Below are 20,055 nucleotides of genomic sequence, written 5' to 3'. Positions count from 1 at the left end.
TGTATGTTACTGGCATACTTGTTATGATAGTGCAAAAGGATTTCTGTTATTTCAATACACATTACACACAACCAATTAGCTTATTTTAAGTCACACAAACAAAGACTGTACTCAGGAACTGCTACTTTATTCCCTTTAGAATTGTTCTGTGAAGGGGTGGCATCTATACACATGATAAGACATACTGGTATTTTGACAAATTAATAATGGTGATTGGTTGGTTTCTCTTACATGGTTTATACTTTATATCACAGAAAACAGCAAAGATTGACAGTCCTGAGAACACCAGGATGATTTTATACTGGTACCTTACTTATTGAAAAAAACAAAGCATTCTGCACAGTGTTTTGCTTCAGTCCACTCTCTAAAATAGCATTATACATACCATATGTAGCTCACTGTTGTATTGAAGTGGGCTGTTCCTTGCTTGACTGACTACTGAAAATGGAACACCTCACATGTATTATACAATAAAAGCTGCATTTCCCTGAGGCAAGTATGTTTCAGTTACTATGGGTAGGACAGTCACCAGACAGTCTTTGATAGACGGTTGACAGTAGTAGCTTTGTCTAGTGACCAGTAAACGTACTGAGTATGTTGTGTTGCAATCCACAATACAATTACAGCATTGTAACCAATGAATTTTGGAAATTTTTGGTACTTTGTAAATACATATGCATTTATAAATCATGTGTCTGGACATGTCACAATATTGCAGCTGTGTTGCTTGAAGCAAAATATTGTTACCTTATTTAAGAATGTATGTACTGTATGTTGTATCCAGTGCATGTATCCAATGTGATATGGACCTGAATAGAAAAAAAGGGATTAGTTATAAAGTGTGTCTCCATTAACAGCTTTCTTGATCGTATCCAGAGTAATAATGACTACTTCACCTGCTGACCTCGGTTTTTGATCACCAGGTGCTTTGCCAAAGGGTGATGAATTCATTCCATTATGCTCTTAGCAGTGAAGAGGGATTTTGAGCCTTCAGACTCCCTAGACAAGTGCGGTGGATGCCAAAAAAAGTAGAATCCCTACTCATAAATAGATTTCAAGAGTTGCTTGGCAGATTTTCAGCAATTTTTATGTATATCAGTGTCACAAAGACGGCCGGAGTGGGTGGCGTCAGACCAGATGCAGGAAATAAACAACAGAGACTTGGGGTTTTGGTGAGGCTGAGCGTGTGATCGCGCTCAGAATTTAATAAACAGAACAGAAAATAAAAGGTTGGAACAGACAAAAACACTGGACACGGCACTTGCGCCAAAATAAACAGACGAACAAAACACGGTGAGCAGATAACACTAATATTTACGTTCTTTTATATTTACTTTGCTCCTTCTCTCTCTCCCGTTCTCCACTCACCGAACACCTAACCCCGGATTACTAATTAATTATTCACTTGAATCCCAGCACGTGAATTAATTCTGTGCAACCCCGTGCTCACATATTACATTTAACCAGCACGTGAAGTGATTTGTGCCCTCCTCGTGCCTAAATATAAATCTACACTTTTTAAATACACGTGAAACACAGACCCGTTTATATCCCGTGTACCAATCTCTATACACCAACATTAACACACGCACGCAACATACAACATATAACACACAAATGCACACAGGGGCGGGGCACATTGCCACAATCAGTCACTTTTTTAAGTGACATGTTGTCTGTGTTGATGACCTTTGGATGAAAATCAGTACCCTGCTTTGAAATGTTAGCAGTTCATTATCTGTTCATCACAACTCATTATTTATTCTTGTGCATTTTAATAGTTAAAACAGAGCACGTATAAACCTGCCACATTTATACTTTTGAATTGTTATGGCAGACCCATGATTATGGCAGACCCATTATTTTGATTTAATCTAGGCCCTGGTGAAATTCCTGTTCTGCATTGTTTTTTGGGTCTGTGCTATTACTGTGGACTAGAAGTCAATAAACACACTGGAGAAAAGCAACAAAGCAACTACCAAGTGTTCAACCCACTTCTTTTTTTTCACATGGAAATTATAAAATAAGGATTGGTTCAGGACCTAATCTGCTTTACAGTACAATTCTGTGGAACTGTTCCAAACTTTTCTGGTCTGGATTGTTTCAGACACTGAAAACACTGAATTGTGATATATAAAAACATGTTAAAAAGCAATTTAAAAGTTACATTGTAACAGTCTCAGCTTCCCTGATGAAAGAAGGGAGGGCATTCCATCATTTAGGGGCTCTCCTGTGTTAAATATGTTGACCCTAGGGATAACCAGTAGCCCCTCATCCTGTGATCTAGGAGTGCGGTTCAGGATGATACAGGGTCAGTAACTCCTGCAAATAATTAGGTGCTATTCCATGTAGGGCTTTATAGGTTAACAGCAAAATATTAAAATTATATACTGCACAGGGAGCCAGTGTAAGGAGGCTAAAACAGGGGTACTATGTTCACTTTTCCTGGTTATAGTCACAATTCTAACGGTGGTATTCTGAACGACCTGTAAGTGAGACACCTCGTTTTTTGGGATACCAGAGAGAAGTGCATTACAGACATCTAGGCATTTAGAATAGCACTCTCTTCACACATGCACTTGTGCTGATTTAACATATTTTACTTGCATACTTACACTTTTAAATCAGAATTTATGATTTGTAAGCATTTAAAATTATAAATGAATTCCAATACCCAAGGCATTGAACGACCCACTCACCACAAGAAGAGTAACTTTATTGGTCCTAAAAGGATTCAATGTAGAGACTTAAGAGCTATTTCCCAGGCCAGGCTGACAGATCAGCTGCGTATAAGTGCTAAACAAAAACAGACAAACATTGATTGTCCTGTTCAGTGCACAGGCTAGTGAGTGGGCATTAACAGGTTAATAATTGAACTACTTTATACAGACAAAAGCTTCTTGGCAAGTGAAACTATATTAATCTTAAGCCACGTATCTACTGAATCCATATTTCCATATTTATAACAATGGATTGAAGGTAAGAATCCAGCTTACAACAAATTTTATATACTGCTAATCACGAAAACCTAAAGGGTAGGCTTGGTACAGTATACTACTTCAAATATCCTGACTGAATATTTTAGCTAAGGGTTGTTTTTAGAGGCATTCCAGGAGGCCTGTTTAGTTTTTACAGTTTTTATAAAATAGCATTAAGGGGACTTCTATTACTGCATTGTAGCTGAGTGTGAGGTTAATACCCATAATCTTCATTTGGGCGCCACCTAATGGAGTCTTGAGATCAGTAGTATTTTTTATGGAGATGTAGTCTTATCCTTCACCATAACCTTAACCCCCAGCTGATCAGATCATATTATGGCGCTGTCAAGAAGGACGCAAGACAAGGTTTCAAGGCTAAACTTTGTATTTGTTTTAGCCTTAATAATCGCTTTAACAAATGCATGCTTCCAGAATTCATTGCATTTGCTGAAGTAGTATTTTCTGTTAGAGCACTGAGGAGGCTGGAATGGGCAACAGTGAGAGAAAGCACTGTGTTTAGATAGGAGATTAAAAATGTATTGGGTCAAAACAACCTCCCTGTAACCAGGCTGGAACATACTTTTCTTCAGCCTGCACTGGCAATTCTGTTTTTAGACTGCACACTATTTATTTATTTAGTTATTTACTTTAATATGCCCATTGGTTTCTGATTCTTTCACAGCTAAGCCTTAACAGGTACTCAAGTGAGAACCTAATGATTCTCAGGGTAGCAGTGTGGAGTAGTGGTTAGCGTTCTGAACTCTTGACCTCGTCGTGGGTTTAATCCCAGGTGGGAGACACTGCTGCTGTACCCTTGAGCAAGGTACTTTACCTAGATTGCTCCAGTAAAAAAAAAAAAAAATGTATAAATGGGTAATTGTTTGTAAAAAATAATGTGTAAAAATAATGTAATTATATGTAAAAATAATGTGATATCTTGTAACAATTGTAAGTCGCCCTGGATAAGGGTGTCTGCTAAGAAATAAAATAATAATAATAATAACAAAGCTGCTGTCAGCTACAGCTTACGCTTCTACGAGTTGGCTTTCTCTTCTCTTTAGTTCATTCTCTCTCTAGCTCTTTCTCTCTTCACTCTGTTCTCCTTTTCTCAGTCCGGCCCCGAGGTCCAGCTTTCAGCTCCTTTTATAGGAGAGTTGGAGGGAGGCGGTGCCCGTTCCAACCAATCCAGAACGGACACCTCATCCAGCCCATGAATGCACGGGTCTAGGACTGGAGCAATCTACACGGGTGTTTCAACACCTGTCCCCCGATTACCCCTTCCCCCCCCCACCGGTGCCAGCTCCCCTATCACCATGCACAACTGGGCAGTGGTTGTCTCCACTGGAGCAGGCCCCCACTGGCTTTGTTGTAGGATGTCCGGCTGCACAAGGGTGACCGTTGAGCCTGTATCAACCAGGGCGGAGCAGGGCACCCCTTCGATAGGGATCGGAACATGAACAAGTCCTCCCAACCACCATAACCCGGTTGACCGGCTCCACTGCGACAGGGGTATGTTGTAGGGTCCGCTTTCCCCTGTTCAAGCAGACCCCTGGGAATTTTCTGTCATCGGGTGGGGGTCCTTACCTCCCTCAGGACTGCACCTCGTCAGGCATTCAGCGCTGCAAAGATCAGGCCATCCACAGCCGCAGCAAAGGAGAGGCTGCCATGGACTGGCTCCCAGGTCATGGGCTGCTACCGCTGTGAGAAGAGTGATGACATCTGGGAGCCATGCCGTTGGCGCCTCACTGGTTAGCTTCATGCCACCGAGCCCTGTTGCTCCGTAGCCCAGACCTCTCATGTGCTAGCTCCACGGCCTCCCGGAGGCTCTGGGGCCAGAGTAGACGCACCTGTGCTTGCTGTTCTCCGGTCTCAAAAGCCTCCACAAACTGTTCCCTGGCCAGCTCTTCCTGTACGTCAGAAGGCATGTGGACAAATGCGCACCGGGTTGGTATCTCTATGGCGGCCGCCAGCTCACGGAGGGACTCCCCTTCCCTCCTAGTCCAACCTCGGAGTTCAATGTGCAGCAGCCCTGGCTGTTGGCTGCTCCCAAACTGACTCCGGAGGGCCTCACTCAGCACCGCGTAGTCAGCCTGCTGCTTTGGGGTGAGGGTCAGTAGGCAGGGCAGTGCGTCATCTGCCAGACACCCGGCAAGTTGGAGGCCTTTTTCCTCCCCAGTCCATCCTTCGAGTCAGGCCACCAGGTTGAACTGAGCGTGGAAAGTGTCCTAGTTGACCTTTCCATTGAAGCAGGGGGTCTTGACTCGACTCTGCTTGCCGCTGTGTTGTGTCGGGACAGCCGCTGCCTCCATTTCCTCCTCTAGCTGACTTTTTGGTCCTGACAGCCCGCACTCGAACTCCCGTTCAGTCGCCTGTCTCCATGCCGCCAGCAGAGAGAAGATCGACTCTGGTTCCTTCTTGAACACCCACGACATCCCACTCTCACACCAATGTGGTGGTGTCAAGAAGGACGCAAGACAAGGTTTCAAGGCTAAACTTTGTATTTGTTTTAGCCTTAATAATCGCTTTAACAAAGCTGGTGTCAGCCACAGCTCACGCTTCTACAAGTTGGCTAGCTCTTTAGCTCAGTCCGACCCCAGAATCCAGCTCTCAGCTCCTTTTATAGGAGAGTTGGAGGGAGGGGGTGCCCGTTCCAACCAATCCAGAACGGATACCTCACCCTGCTGGAAGGTTCTAGAATGACAGCTGTATGGAAATACAGCCCAGGTGCCTCACTCTGGGGATCGGAATACTCTAGGTGAAAGGCTGACCACGGGTAACCTCGCTGGATGGAAAAGTACCTGAGCTCTCCCGTTCACTCCAGCGCGCTGACCACGCCCCCACCCGTGGGTGTGCACTCTTCCGGGTTGTTAACTAGGGCTGTGTTCGAATTCATGAAAATGCGCCCTACGAAGTGAAGATCGAAGGGCGGAAGTGTTAAGTGTTAAGGGGTGTTCCAATCCCTAGTGAACATAAAATGCTCCCTTCGAAGGGGCCTTCAAGTGGGCGTTCCCGAAGTGTACACTTCTGCGGAAGAGATTTTCTATTTTTAGAAAATACCCACCAAGCATTGCGTGTTTAAAGACAGAGCAGGAAGATGGAGCTTGTCAGCGAATATATTTACAAATGTAATTATCAATCATATAATATATAACAATATTATAATGTTTATTGTGTCATATAAATAACTCTTATTATATAAATAAATTAATGTTCTAGGTTAAATTGTCTTCTAGTTTTAATTTTAAATACATTTTTTAAAATATTTATATTCACTTTTAATTATTTGATTTGTATATTTACATATGTCAGTTGTATTGGTTAGTATTTATGCATACTTTGCTGTTATTGAATGCAGACGGTAACTGCCGCCTTGTCCGAGTCTCCCTTAAGAAAAGGAATAATTTGAATAATTTGAATTGGAATTACATTTTTCACTCGACGTCGGTTAACTCCGCCTGGTTTTACTGTTTTCACTTTATTATGTTTATCTTAAATGACAACATGTATATTTACATATCTCAGTTGTATTGGTTAATATTAGTAATTAGTATTTTGTTCAGCATGTATGTTTGTATTGACTCCTTCTTGGCTGAGTCTCCCAAAAAAGGAATACTTATCGGAATTACATTTTTAACTCTTTATACGCGGGTTAATTCCACCTGGAATTTCTCTTTTATTATGTATATCGTCTGACTGGTTTAATAGACAGTATTATACAGAGAATTTATTTACCATATAACAATACTCATTATTATGATATTACTTTATGATTTATTGGTATCTTTTTTTGTAGTGAAGATCCAAACTAGATGGATAGATACTATCTCCCCTATGAAACATGTGCCATGGTACTTGATACCATCTTATCTTAGAAATAAAAAGTAGGCTACAATGCTAATGTATTATGGTGCTACTGAATGATAGTACCAATACAGCATTGTACATTGATGGTATAGGATATATACATATATTATACCGTGCCATTGTACTTTCACTCGGATAACATTATATCGTATTAGCTTGTTTTCAAAATCCAGTGGTACACAAGTACCAAGCCATGGTACATTTGTATATAGGGCTGCCTCAAGTTCATAAATAATAATAATAATAATAATAATAATAAACACTTCATAAAATCACACTTAATTAATTTATTAACTTTACAACTTACTTCTCTGGCCAACCTCATTAATGCCCCTGCACGGCGACGATGATGGGCTGTCCTTCTGATTGCAGATCCCATATTCCGATTTTCATTTATTATTAAAAATATAGCGATGGCTATTGCGGCTACAGCAATTATCTCAATTTTTCTCTACTCTAGTGTCTCGACGCTCGCATTTCATTTTGAGCGCCAAGACTCTGGAGATCAGAGGACATTAAAATAAAAATAACTTAATTGATAAATAACTAGCTAACGTTTTTTTTATTGTAGTTCTGCTAATAATCAAGTACCCCCCCCCCCCCCCCCCCCAAAAAAAAAACAACACACACACACTTTGCCATCCCCAGAAAAAGACACATGCAGGTATATTATAGACAACACAAAAAGTCAATGTTTTATTAGCATGCGCTTTAAAATGGATAGCTACTTTAAGCATAGCAATATCTAACAGCTAATCTCTTACACATATATAAACAAACAAAAATGACAATGACCTCCCGAGTTCACATCTTCTTTTTGTCTGTACACATTTCCAGTGCTGATTAATGATGACGCCTTATCCTGGCTATGAATGATGACGCTAAAGTGTGTTTCAACTTAAACACTTTTGCGACCACTGCGCCCTATTCCCCTTCGAAGTGATCACTCCTGGAAGTGATCACTTTGAAGGGAAGTACTAGGGTGTAGGGGTTAGGTTTTGAAATGGAACACCCCCTAGGACTATATAAAGAAGGATAGGAAAATGATGTCACAAGTGGGCGGAGTTAGTAAACAGTGGAGCCATTTCTGGAGCCCGTAGAGCTCTTTAACAGCGCACTCGCAATGCATTTAACGTATTTGCGCTTGCCCTGGCAAAATGTTTCTTGACAAAATTAAGCATTAATTCGCATAAATAACAGTCAGTCACTTTATATTGACGATATTTTGTACTGTTATTAAAAAAAATACCGGTATATCCTGGCGCTACAACAGAGCTTCGCCGCAATGCATTCAGTACTCAGTGGGCTCCACAAATGGCGCCTGTAATTGAGTACCGAACTGCATCACGGGATTGAATGTCCTATCCTTCTTTATATAGTCCTAGGTTGTTAACAAGCAGTCAGCGTGCCGGCCCCGCCTTTACAATATTTTAATTAACCACAATGAACCCCAATCCAACATATATAACTACATCAGTCATATTTCTTCAAGGGGAATTAGAAAATGACTACAGATTAATTTTGTAATGGCTAAAAAATATTGTACTAGGAACTTAATAATACTAAAATTATATTAAACAGCAACACATTTCAGCAAGTCAAATAAAATTGAACATGAAATTGTTGCTCCGGAAAAGCAGGACGTGTTCATTCATCATTTTTTAAATTACATTTTCCTTCACTCTTTTGTGGTGTTTGCAATCATTCTTAGTGCTACTGGGTTCAGTTACTAATCCCCTCCCTTAAAAGAGAGAATAAAACAGAAACATAGAAGAAAAAAGATTGGGACATTTCCAAAAGGGAAAGTTGCCATCTATAAGTAATGATTGGTCTAGGCCTTGAGAGAGGTGAGTGTTTTTTTTTGTTTTTTTTTTTAAACTGTGTTTAAGTTATTTTCTATTTTATTCCCTGTAGGTGGCAGCAATAAAAAAAATCCGTGCTGTGGGAACACAATATTTAAATAGTTTGTTTCCATGCGGTGTATTTTGGTGTAACACAGCAAGGCATTCTGGTTTTAGGGTTTGTGCAGTGCTAAATCGTGAGTATCAATTCTGATTTTGTATATATGTGTGTAGTTTCTGCCCACAAAGAAAAATCCAAAATGATTATAAAAATAAAATAAATTCAAAGTTTATGAAAAGCTTTCTAATGGAGCCTTTGAAAAGAACGGGCCTGGTCTTTGAAGAGCATTCATATTTTTTTTTTGTTAAGAAACTATGTTGTTTCTGATGGTCCTTCATCTGGGCGATATTCTCGTATCAGTTATAGGCCTAAAACCTCTTTACGCGGCTGTGCTTTAGGTTTTATTTTCTTATAATGTAATTAAACAAATACGGTATGTATATAATATATGTATAATATATATATGTATTATATATATATATATACCTCGCTCGAGCCACTAGGTTTCAACCGGGGATACTCCTAACGCGGGGGGTACTAAGGGTCATTGGGGTACGCAGGTAGACTCAGAAATGCAAAAATAAAAATGAAAGTAAAATAAAATAATGATCTTGAATTAAGTTTAAAAAAAAAAAACAACTATATATATATATATAATATATTTATTATCGCTAAACCACTGTGCATACATATTTCATTTTTGTTTAGTAGCACAAATGTTAGTCAGTTTCAAAATTATCATCCACCTGTATACATGCGTGATTTCGATTGAGCGGATTTTCACAATGGTGGAGAGCTCTGGTCAGAGTGCTCGGTGGTGTTCATGAACGTTACGTTTGAATGGTAATCAGCGAAGCACAAGCTTTCTGCAATTTTTCAGAAGTATATGCTCCGGTAAACCTAAGTACTTTTTTGTTTTACTGTTTTTGTTTTATTGATTAGGCGTGGTTGCATTTGATTTTAAAAGCATTGCGGTTGGTTGGTCGAGCACTGTACACCCAGATTAACCTGTGTCTCATTCCTCGAGTTCTTACTTCTAAAAGAATAACGAAGGAAGAAAACACAAGTCTACAGAAAGTGCCAAGCCACAGCAAGTTACACCCAGTCCCCTTTATGTTGGCTTTAATAAAAAGTGTATCATTGTTATTTATCATAGTTTTATCTTGAGGTAATTGTTTTTGATGTTGTACACAATTAAGTAAATGGTAACGTGATAAACAATAACAGTGCAGATTATTTGTAAACTTTGACAAGTACAAGCCAATATTTGTGTTTCTGAAGAGATTCCCAAATACACTGTCTTTTGATTCTGTGCAGCCAAAGACTTGTAATTAAAAGTTTTAAGAATTAATTTTTGGTATTATGTTGTGACATACCCTGTATAACAAATTAACTACACCAAGGTGTGTCTAATACGCCTGTAGTCTTATCAAGGGCTTCTGATGCAAGATACATGATGAGTGTCACTAGAAGCTTGAGATACGATTACAGGCTTTTTTTATTGCACGCTGGTGTAGTACTTTATTTGTTATACAGTAATTAGTTGTAGCTGTTTACAAAAAATAGAAAAAGTAACACATCTCCATTTCCATTCCCATGTTTTTTTTAATCCTTTTGTTTTGCCACTAAACTTTATTTAGTTTTTGTGAATTCTTGTTGGTTACCGTAGTACATTGCTTTCATATTTTTGTTGCTTTAATTGTCTATGCTTCCAGTATACCGCGGTGGGTGAGTGGCACAAATTCTTCTGTTTTGACGCCTCACTGACAGGCCTATAGACACTGGACCAATGCGATTTGTCCTGCGACAAAGGCCGATACAAACCAGACGTGATGCGAGAAAATGAATAGAACCTAATACTTCTGATAAGTATATTTCATACCACGCGAAATAAATAGGTTTGAATTCTTGTTTTTTGCAATTTCTTCATGTGACAACTAGGGAATTGACCAATCGGAGAACAGCTTCAATGCACTGTGCCACCAGGGTGATGCAGTATCCAAAACAGAGGAAAAAATACCTTTTGCCTTTGAAAAATACCCAGAGCTTTATGACAAAGATCATAACAGTTTTAAAGATACAGAGATGAACTGGATAAGCCTGGTATGTATGATTTATTGCCATATACAGTCAACCTTGGTTAACTCATAACTCAACGTCTTTGTTTAATTCGACAGACAGTCTTGGTTACGGATTCTCTCAAATAGAAAATATGCATCCTGCCTCTTAATTTTTCAACACCACACTTTACTCAGAACTCGACACCAAAAGCATAAAAACTATTAAAGACTAGTGGATATTTATAACTCGACACTGACGTTTCACATGGTGGATCGTTCACTCATTCGCAACTACTAAGTGCAGCTGGTTATAGACTAGTATCGGTTCACAATGAGTGAGAAGTTTAAAGCACAGGTTATTCAGGATAGCAGGCTTGTCAGCAGAACTTTCAGAGCGCATGTTTGAGTTGTACTGAGTTTGTACAGTACTGTATACTGACTAATTGATTAATGCACTGCAGTTCTTTGAACCGTTTTCATAAGGACATTTAACTAAATACACTTGTAAATGTGTGAGTTCTGTTACTTGTATGCATGTTAATGCCATGGCTAATGTGCACACGTGGTTAACTCGACACCTTGGATCAACAATAGTCAACAATAAATGGTATCCCCGTGGAATGTCGAGTGAACCGATGTTGACTGTATGTTGAAATACTGTCAGAGATCATAGTTTTGTCAATAGCAAGTTTTTTATAGTTTATATATCTAGCAGTTTTCAAACCTGTCTCGTCATTTCAGGTGTGTATGGTCATGTTACTGCAAAAGTATCTTGTCCCCTGATGAAAAATTGCGTCGCGTCTGTGTAGCGGCCTTTAAGTGATACTTTCGCTGCGACACTACAGGCTTAAGTGTGTTTTAATACCTGTTTCCTTATTTTTACAGATTCTCCAGGGAAACTTAAATGCTGACATATCTGGGATGAGAGTTCTTTCACTTGCCCGAAAAGATGAGTGGCTCCAAACCTGATATCCTGTGGTCTCCACACCACGTTGATCGTTATGTAATCTGTGACTCGGAGCTCAGCCTTTATCGCATTGAATCGGTCGGGAATTCTGAAGCTAAGGCAGGGGCCCTCCGACTTTCAGAGGAAACGACTGCAACGTTATTAGCTATCAATTCAGACACTCCCTATATGAAATGTGTGGCGTGGTATCCAAAGCATGAACCTGAATGCCTTCTTGCAGTCGGGCAGGCCAATGGACGTATTGTGCTAACAAGCCTGGGACAAAGCCACAATTCAAAATGTAAGGATTTGATGGGGAAAGAGTTTGTTCCAAAACATGCTCGACAGTGCAACACTTTGGCTTGGAACCCAGTGGACAGTAACTGGTTGGCTGCTGGACTTGATAAACACAGAGCTGATTTCTCTGTCCTAATCTGGGATATCAGTAGTAAGTTTACTCCAGAAGCCTCTGTTACATCAGACAAAATACGACTTTCAGCTGGAGACACTGATGCTGGTCTGGTGGTGACAAAGCCACTTTATGAGCTAGGCCAAAATGATGCTTGCTTGTCCCTTTGCTGGCTCCCCAGGGACCAGAAGCTGCTACTGGCAGGCATGCATCGCAACCTAGCGATTTTTGACCTGAGAAATACCAGCCAAAAAATGTTTGTTAACACTAAAGCCATCCAGGGGGTAACAGTTGACCCTCACTTCCACGATCGAGTGGCTTCCTTTTTTGAAGGCCAGGTGGCTATTTGGGACCTTCGTAAATTCGAAAAGCCAGTTCTGACTTTAACTGAGCAACCAAAACCTTTAACTAAAGTTGCATGGTGTCCTACGCGGACAGGCTTGCTAGCCACTTTGACAAGAGACAGCAACATAATCCGCCTGTATGATATGCAACACACTCCGACTCCCATAGGGGACGAAACAGAACCCACCATCATAGAGCGGAATGTGCAACCCTGCGAAAACCACATTGCCTCATTTGCGTGGCATCCGTCAAGCCAAAATCGAATGGTAGTGGTGACACCAAACCGTTCCATGACTGACTTTACTGTCTTTGAGCGCATTTCTCTGGCTTGGAGCTCCACCGGTTCCCTAATGTGGGCTTGTGGCAGACATCTGTATGAATGCACTGAGGAGAGGAATGCAAGTTCTGTGGAAAAGGATATTTCCACCAAAATGAGACAGCGGGCCCAGTCCAGATATGGGCATGATACTGAGCAGGTCTGGAGAAACTACCTTTTAGCTGGGGATGATGATCCTCAGCTCAAGTCTCTATGGTACACTCTGTATTATATCCTTTATTGAAAGTGAAAACATGAGTGTGGGGGGGGGGATGTATAATTTATAAACAATAAATAGTAAGTTTGCATAGAGATTTGCACACTCTCCATATGGAATGGTAGCAGACCTTAAAGGACATAAGTTTGCAATGAACCATTTGTGAAGTAAAATATGTCTAAGTAAAGCGTGCAACAGAAGATTGATAGATTTTTAAACAGTTTATTCATCTCTCTATATATGAGTTGGCCCTTTTGTCTTCCTAAAGTAAATATGAAATATTAGAATCAAATCATTTCAGGGGCACAGTGCCATGTTGACATTATTTTTGGGTCAACTTCGCATATCTCGCACGTGTCCAGGTTGTTTTTTCCTATACCAGCATCACTTATGAAACAATACACTGAAGATTTGGAACAGAAACCTCTGGTAAACAAACTACCACTTGTTTATTCTGGAATTAAAAACATTGTAAAATCAAGTTCAGGTAAGTGAATAGTATGTTTCCATGTTGTATTGAGAAATGGCAGTGCTAATAGAAATACATTTAGTCAAACAAATATCTTGTGTATAATTTTCCTAAATGAAGTTTCTTTGTAGTCTTACTGTTACATTTACATTTTCTTGAGCAGAGTTACTGGTAAGAGCTTATTGCTGCTGATTTTATACATTTCTCTTTTATATCCTGGTTATGGCTGCCTAAACCCTTCAATCTAATTAATTTTATTTTTGGAAAGACATCTTACTTTTCTTTCTCTCTTTAATATATATATATATATATATATATATATATATATATATATTTCAGCGGCATACTGTTTTTCTTTCAATGTTTTGTATTAAACTGTATTGAAAAGCGATTCACGTTTATCAACTCCATAATGCTTTGCTGTATAGGGACAGTTGAGAGCTGGTGCTGTTGGAATGGGTCGGACAGGCAGGCTAATGTGATTCGCTACCACAGTGATGAGAGGTGCCTGGCCTTGCAGCTGTGTGGCTGGATTAAGAGAGGGCCGGAGATAGATGTTGAACCCTTCCTACAGTCCCTTGAAGTGGAAAGGGAGTGGGAGCGTGCAGCTGCTGTAGCCCTTTTCAACTTGGACATCCGAAGGGCAATCCAGATTCTGAATAAGGGGGCTTCAGCAGAGAAAGGTTGGATTCTTCATCTTCTCTGGTGGACTGAGAAGTGCTTTTAATCTCTCTCTCTCTCTCTCTCTCTCTCAATTTGGCCCTTTTTTCTTTTCTAAAGTTGCAAATGAAATCAGTAAGGGCCGCAACTTTGTTGGGCAACCTTAGCATAACTCCCACATGCTCGTTGTTTTTTCCTAAACCTGCATCAGTAATGAAAGAGTACACTAAAGACGTAGAAGACACAATTGTGATTGTCACACTGAAGCTACAGTATCATTTTGAATATTGTGGTCAGAGGGGAGCTACAGTATGGGGACCATTTAATTGCAAGCAACCAGTAGCAATGTGTTTAACATAGAAAGACTTCCCTTGCACAATGAAACATAAGGTTTGTGTTAAGGTGTTGTGCAGTTTGCTGAAGGGTGTTCCATTGTTATTGCAGGAGATCTGAATCTCAACGTTGTAGCCATGGCCTTGTCTGGGTACACAGATGAGAAGAATTCGCTCTGGAGAGAAATGTGCAGTTCCCTAAGGCTACAATTAAATAACCCTCATCTCTGTGTCATGTTTGCTTTTCTAACGAGTGAACCAGGATCATATGACGGTGTGCTGGTATGTTTTCTTTTGAAAAAAAAAAAAATCCTTTAATCTACTTTAATTCATTGTTGAATCATATCAATAGTTGTACTTTAATACCTTTTATTTCCTCACAGTATGAGAGCAGCATGGCTGTTCGGGACCGTGTGGCCTTTGCCTGTATGTTTCTCAGTGACTCCCAGGTGAGATTCCAAAACACACAGTCGCAATCTCAATAATGTATTTGAGTGTTAACTATTGCAGACAAGTGTTGACCAGGTTGTCGGACCTTTTAAAGATGTAAATTCTCTGCAAACTGTTACATAGGTCAATATTTTAAACATTTTAAATTTGCTTTACTAACCCCATATATTAGCTGCCTCGCTACATTGAGAAGCTTGCCAGTGAGATGAAAGAAGCTGGAAACCTTGAAGGAATCCTTTTAACGGGTCTGACAAAGGATGGAGTGGATCTGATGGAGAGTTATGTTGACAGAACTGGTGATGTTCAGACAGCTAGTTTCTGTATGCTAAAGGTAATTTTGAAACATTAAGCTTACTGGCTTATGATTTGCTATTGTTTTCCTCCTCAAATTTGAGAAGTCTGCCTTACTTAGCAGCCCAAAAGTATTAAAGAGCGTCATTCTGTTTCTTGCTTTCTCAATATTCCATGCATGTACATTTCTGCCTAAAGTGGTTCTTGTTCTGTTCCCTTGAAGGGTTCTCCAGGGGAGGTGGTGAAGGACTCCAGGGTCCAGTGCTGGATTGAGAACTATCGCAACTTGTTAGATGCCTGGAGATTCTGGCACAAGAGAGCTGAGTTTGATATACACAGGAGTAAACTGGACCCGAGTTCAAAGCCCTTGGCACAAGTAAGAGATGCAGTGACCATGCAAATAATGACCCTGTTTAAAAAAAAAAAAAAGATTTCTGTTTTAACCCCAACAGAGGAATGTACAGTAATCTAATCTGTTTGGGTTCACTGTTCTACCGTGTTCATGCTTTAGCACTGCAAGTTGAGAGTTGTACCTGGGTCATGTCATATAAAAGTCTAAATTATTCTGAGGATTATTCATTTTCTATAGTGCTTCTATATGTGTTTTTTTATACCAGTAGTTCATGGAACTTCCTCAGGGGTTAACTTCACCGGGTTCCAACACGTTCAGTTCTAATGCTAATCCTTGTTCTGGAAGCCGGCTTTCTAGTTAATTAAAAATTAACGGGACAGGACATGTAATCCTGCAATTAAACAAAGCCCAGTTTATAGGGAGAATTTGTAATTGTAAGTTTTACTTTTAGAAAATTTGTACCACATGGTGTTGCTGTTAGCCTAGGAAAACATCGATGTCCAGGGGATGGTTTTTCAAAACTTGTAATCTGGATAAAAATGATCTGGATTTTGTAATCGATTACTTTTAACAAACCGGATTTTGTTATTGTAATCAGGTCCGGCCTTACACATTTCGCTGCCTGAGGCAAAATATTAAAATGCTGCCCCACAGACACACCCTGCCGCACCTGTCAAGCTGTCACTTTTACCATGAATTAACATTAATAACATGAGAATCTCACAAATGCTGCTGATAAATTACTTTAGTTATACTTTCTATAATATGCTACTTATTGGAAAAACAGTGCCTGTCTTCCCTTTAACTGTTCGGTGTTCACTTTTATATAAACTGTACTTTCCGGAGAAGGCATGCAGTGCTTCTTTCAGATCCAGGTTTGGGACTAGTTCATGCTCAATTGAAATTGTTGCGAGACCGACAAACCTATTCTGTGTCATTGTGGATCGCAGGTATGTTTTTCAGTTTCTTAGTTTCAGCTTCGAGTAACTACACTGCCCACTCGCAATTGTGATTGGCAGCATCGGGAGTATTCTCAGTGAAATAAATGCATTTGGAAACACTGAGGTCATGTTATTTCAAATGTATTTATTCCAATACATGTTTAGGGTTCGATCCAGAATCTACTCCTTCTGGAAAGTGCTTTTAACTCGTCACAATTCCAGCGTGTTTATGTCTTTTGACTTTCCATCTGTCGGTGCCTTTTCATGAACACTGCACAGGTGGTGTAATTCGTCTGTGCTCATGTCAGACAATTGGGAGATATTGTACAGAATTTTAAATAAATGACTGTTCCCCAAGCTGTGAAAACTGTTCCTCAACCGATTGTTTAGCACAGCCTAATACCTGGTTGAAAAAGTCAACTCTAAACTTTTGTTTGGGGTCAGGGTTTGTCTTGTGCCTCGTAGTAGAAGTGAGTTTATTTCTGACAAGATTGAATTTGTGCTTCGGGTGGAAACCAAGCATCAATGTGGAGTTCCTCAGCCAATTCCCTTACGTTTGTCAGAGCCCCTGCAAAACCCTTGTCTGATAAGTAATTCTCGAGATGTCTTTGTTGTCTCCAGCTGCGGAATTGCTTGAGAGAGATCAAAGTTAGCTGCCTGGAGCTACATATAGTTCTGCATTTTACCAGCAATGCCTTTTGCTTTTGCCCGTGATTTGGCACCTCGGCTTCCAGTCAGTGTATCGTTCTCCAACCTGATACCGGATAGATTTCACTGCCTCAATTCAACTTTCCCATCGCATTTCACTCAGTGGTTTCACTGTAGGACACTGTAGATTTTTGAGGTGTTCTTTTTAAATGGACCAATGATGTGTGGAAACTGACAAAAATCCATATATGAATTTAATTATGACGAAAAAATCAACGGCTTGAGCACAACAATTGGCTGCATTGTTTAGCACTAAGTTAAGTTAGTGGGATTTCACGGAAGAAAAAGATTGTGGATTTACCTTGCACCCTTTTTTGTGTTTTGCTGTTTTTACCTTTCATGATGTCTAAATTGTCATAGCCCTCTCCTCTCACATGTGCAACGTCAAGTCCCATTTCTCCCAAGTTACTGTAGCAGTAACATTCCAGCCCATTGCATTATTTAATTTCAAGAATTCCCAAAAATATTCTTGGATGTTCACATTTCACACAAGGGCTAAAAAAATCTCTAGTTCCAAAGCCAGAGTTTGAGGATCCACCGAGATTAACTAAGAGTCATTTTTTTAATTGTGAGATTAATCACGATTATTTTTTTTTTAATTGCTTGACAGCCCTAATTATATATATATATATATTTTAAAATGAACTCTTAAATACTGAATATCCAAAACTATCCCATATTAGGCCTATATTTAAGTCAGAAGTATTTATTGAAACCACCTTGTGCTCAACTAAGTAATGGAACTAATGTAGTTCCTTTATCGAAATGTATTTAGTTTTATCCTTAAGTTCTACAAGAATGCAACCACATCTGTCATCAAAGCATTTGATATGCCATCAGTACGGTTAACCAGGTTATGTATTCAGAGGTACGAAATTATCCTCTTATCTGTCTTCAGTTGACTGAGATTTTGATAACTAACAAATCATACACACCTATAAAGCAACTAAAAAAAAAAAAAAAAAAAAAAGTAATGTGTGCCACATTATTGTTGAATCCTGTATTGTATGACTTTATAAATTATAAGGTTACAACTAGGGGTGCACCAATACATCAGTTGGTTATCGGATTGGCACCGATAAAGGGGGAAATAACATTATCAGCTATAATGTTTACCAAAGATTTCAACACAACAAACTTAATTCATCACCTCAAGACGCGCCATGTCCCTGAATACAAGGACTACTTAAAGGCTACGGAAAAGAGAGGGGGAGGAAAGAGCTGCGCCGAAGCAACTATCACTACATGAAGCACTTAAACGATCACAGAACTATGGAAGTGCGAATGCCACGGCTAAAGAAATTACAAACCGCTTAATGGAATTTATAGCTCTGGATGATCAGCCATTTTCCGTTGTACAAGATACTGGATTTCACCGGCTCATTGAATGCCTGGAGCCTCGTTACACACTGCTAGTAGAAAGTTAGTCTGAGACTGCACTTCCTGAGCTCTACAGTGTTATTTTAAAACAAATAGACACAGATATTTGGAGCTCTGATGGGTCGCCAATGTCAATGCTGCACAATGGATAGACGTGAATTTCAATTTACGTAAGGCAGTACTGCAGGCACAGGAGTTAAGCACTTCCCATACAGTTGAGGCTATTTCAATAGCATTTGATAATCTGTTTGCAGAATGGAAAATTCAGAAGGAAAAGGCTCATGCCGTTATCAGGGATAATGTAAGAAACATAGCAAAGGCAATGCAAGAGTCCAGTTTACCTTGTGTAGCACATACACTCCAGCTGAACAAAGGACAGTTATCACAGCGCAGTGTGTCCGACTTATTGGCAGTGTCACGAAAAATTGTTGAGCACTTTAAACACTCTCCGTTGGCTATTCTCATCTTCAAAGGGTGCAGGCGTTGCTCAGAATGCCGTGGAAGAGGTTACAGCAGGACGAACAGACAAGATGGCACAGCACTTACTACATGCTGCAAAGCCTTTGGGAGCAGAAGCCTGCGCTTGGAGCATATGCTGTTGACCATGAAATCCCCACAACTCTCACTGTACATCAGTGGGGGATGATGGAAAAAAGTGATTTCTAGCAACATTTGAAGAACTAACTCCAGTTCATCCTTGGCCTCTGCTTCTGATGTCATCCCTTCCATTGTAGCTTTAAAAAGGCTTTTGAGCAAAGTTTCAGTTTCAGGCCAAGGAATAAAGACTATGAAACACACTTTGCTGGAAGCCTTGGAAACACGCTTTGAGAAAATTGAAACTGAACCTTTGCGTTGCATCCCCACTGGACCCAAGATACAAGGACAGGTACTTCACTGGTAATGACAAAAAGCTACTGGCTACACAAATGCTGGTGACACACCTGGAAAACATGCAAGCCAAGGGGAATGAAACGGAACAGACCTCAACAGAGCCTGATTTGAAGAAATCAAAGGAAGCAGATGACAGCACTACAAAACCCAGCCACAACCTGTGTTCGATGTAAATGTGTCTAGAAGCAGTAAGGCACGTTCTATGGTTGGGTGATCATCGGTTATCGGTATCGGCACAGAAAATCCTTATCGGTACACCCCTAGTTACAACCACAACCAGGCTGTTTTGAAAATGAAAGCTAATTCCATCACGGTACCGCTACATTTAAAAGTTTCATGCAACGTGTTTTACTAACTGGTTCCTTCATAAATATATATGCTCCCACCCTGTCTTCACTGCATTTAAGTGCTATACAAAAAAAAAACACAGTACGCAAGGTAGTGATACTCTATTATAAAAAAAGAAAACCGATAGATAAATTAATGCACCTCAAGATTGTATTTTGTCTCTTATTCATACTGATAAAAAACAAGGAAGCCGTTA

General features: G+C 39.9%; 1 protein-coding gene across 1 annotated transcript in view; it reads left to right on the top strand.

The window, feature by feature from the left end:
- The first annotated feature begins 8,261 nt into the window (after nt 1-8,261).
- LOC117394914 (GATOR complex protein MIOS-like) overlaps nt 8,262-20,055 on the top strand; it is a 20,961-nt gene continuing 9,167 nt past the window's right edge. Inside the window, exons 1-8 of the mRNA XM_059012143.1 lie at nt 8,262-8,689; nt 11,690-13,050; nt 13,426-13,524; nt 13,935-14,189; nt 14,611-14,780; nt 14,882-14,947; nt 15,121-15,279; nt 15,463-15,615. Of these exons, the coding sequence (XP_058868126.1) occupies nt 11,754-13,050; nt 13,426-13,524; nt 13,935-14,189; nt 14,611-14,780; nt 14,882-14,947; nt 15,121-15,279; nt 15,463-15,615 (2,199 nt within the window). The 5' untranslated portion in view covers nt 8,262-8,689; nt 11,690-11,753. The remainder of the gene's footprint in view (nt 8,690-11,689; nt 13,051-13,425; nt 13,525-13,934; nt 14,190-14,610; nt 14,781-14,881; nt 14,948-15,120; nt 15,280-15,462; nt 15,616-20,055) is intronic.

This window comes from Acipenser ruthenus, chromosome 3, assembly GCF_902713425.1.
Source record: "Acipenser ruthenus chromosome 3, fAciRut3.2 maternal haplotype, whole genome shotgun sequence".
NCBI classification, from domain to species: Eukaryota; Metazoa; Chordata; class Actinopteri; order Acipenseriformes; family Acipenseridae; genus Acipenser; species Acipenser ruthenus.
The sequence above is the reverse complement of the archived record's forward strand: the minus strand, read 5'-3'. Positions and strand labels throughout refer to the sequence as shown.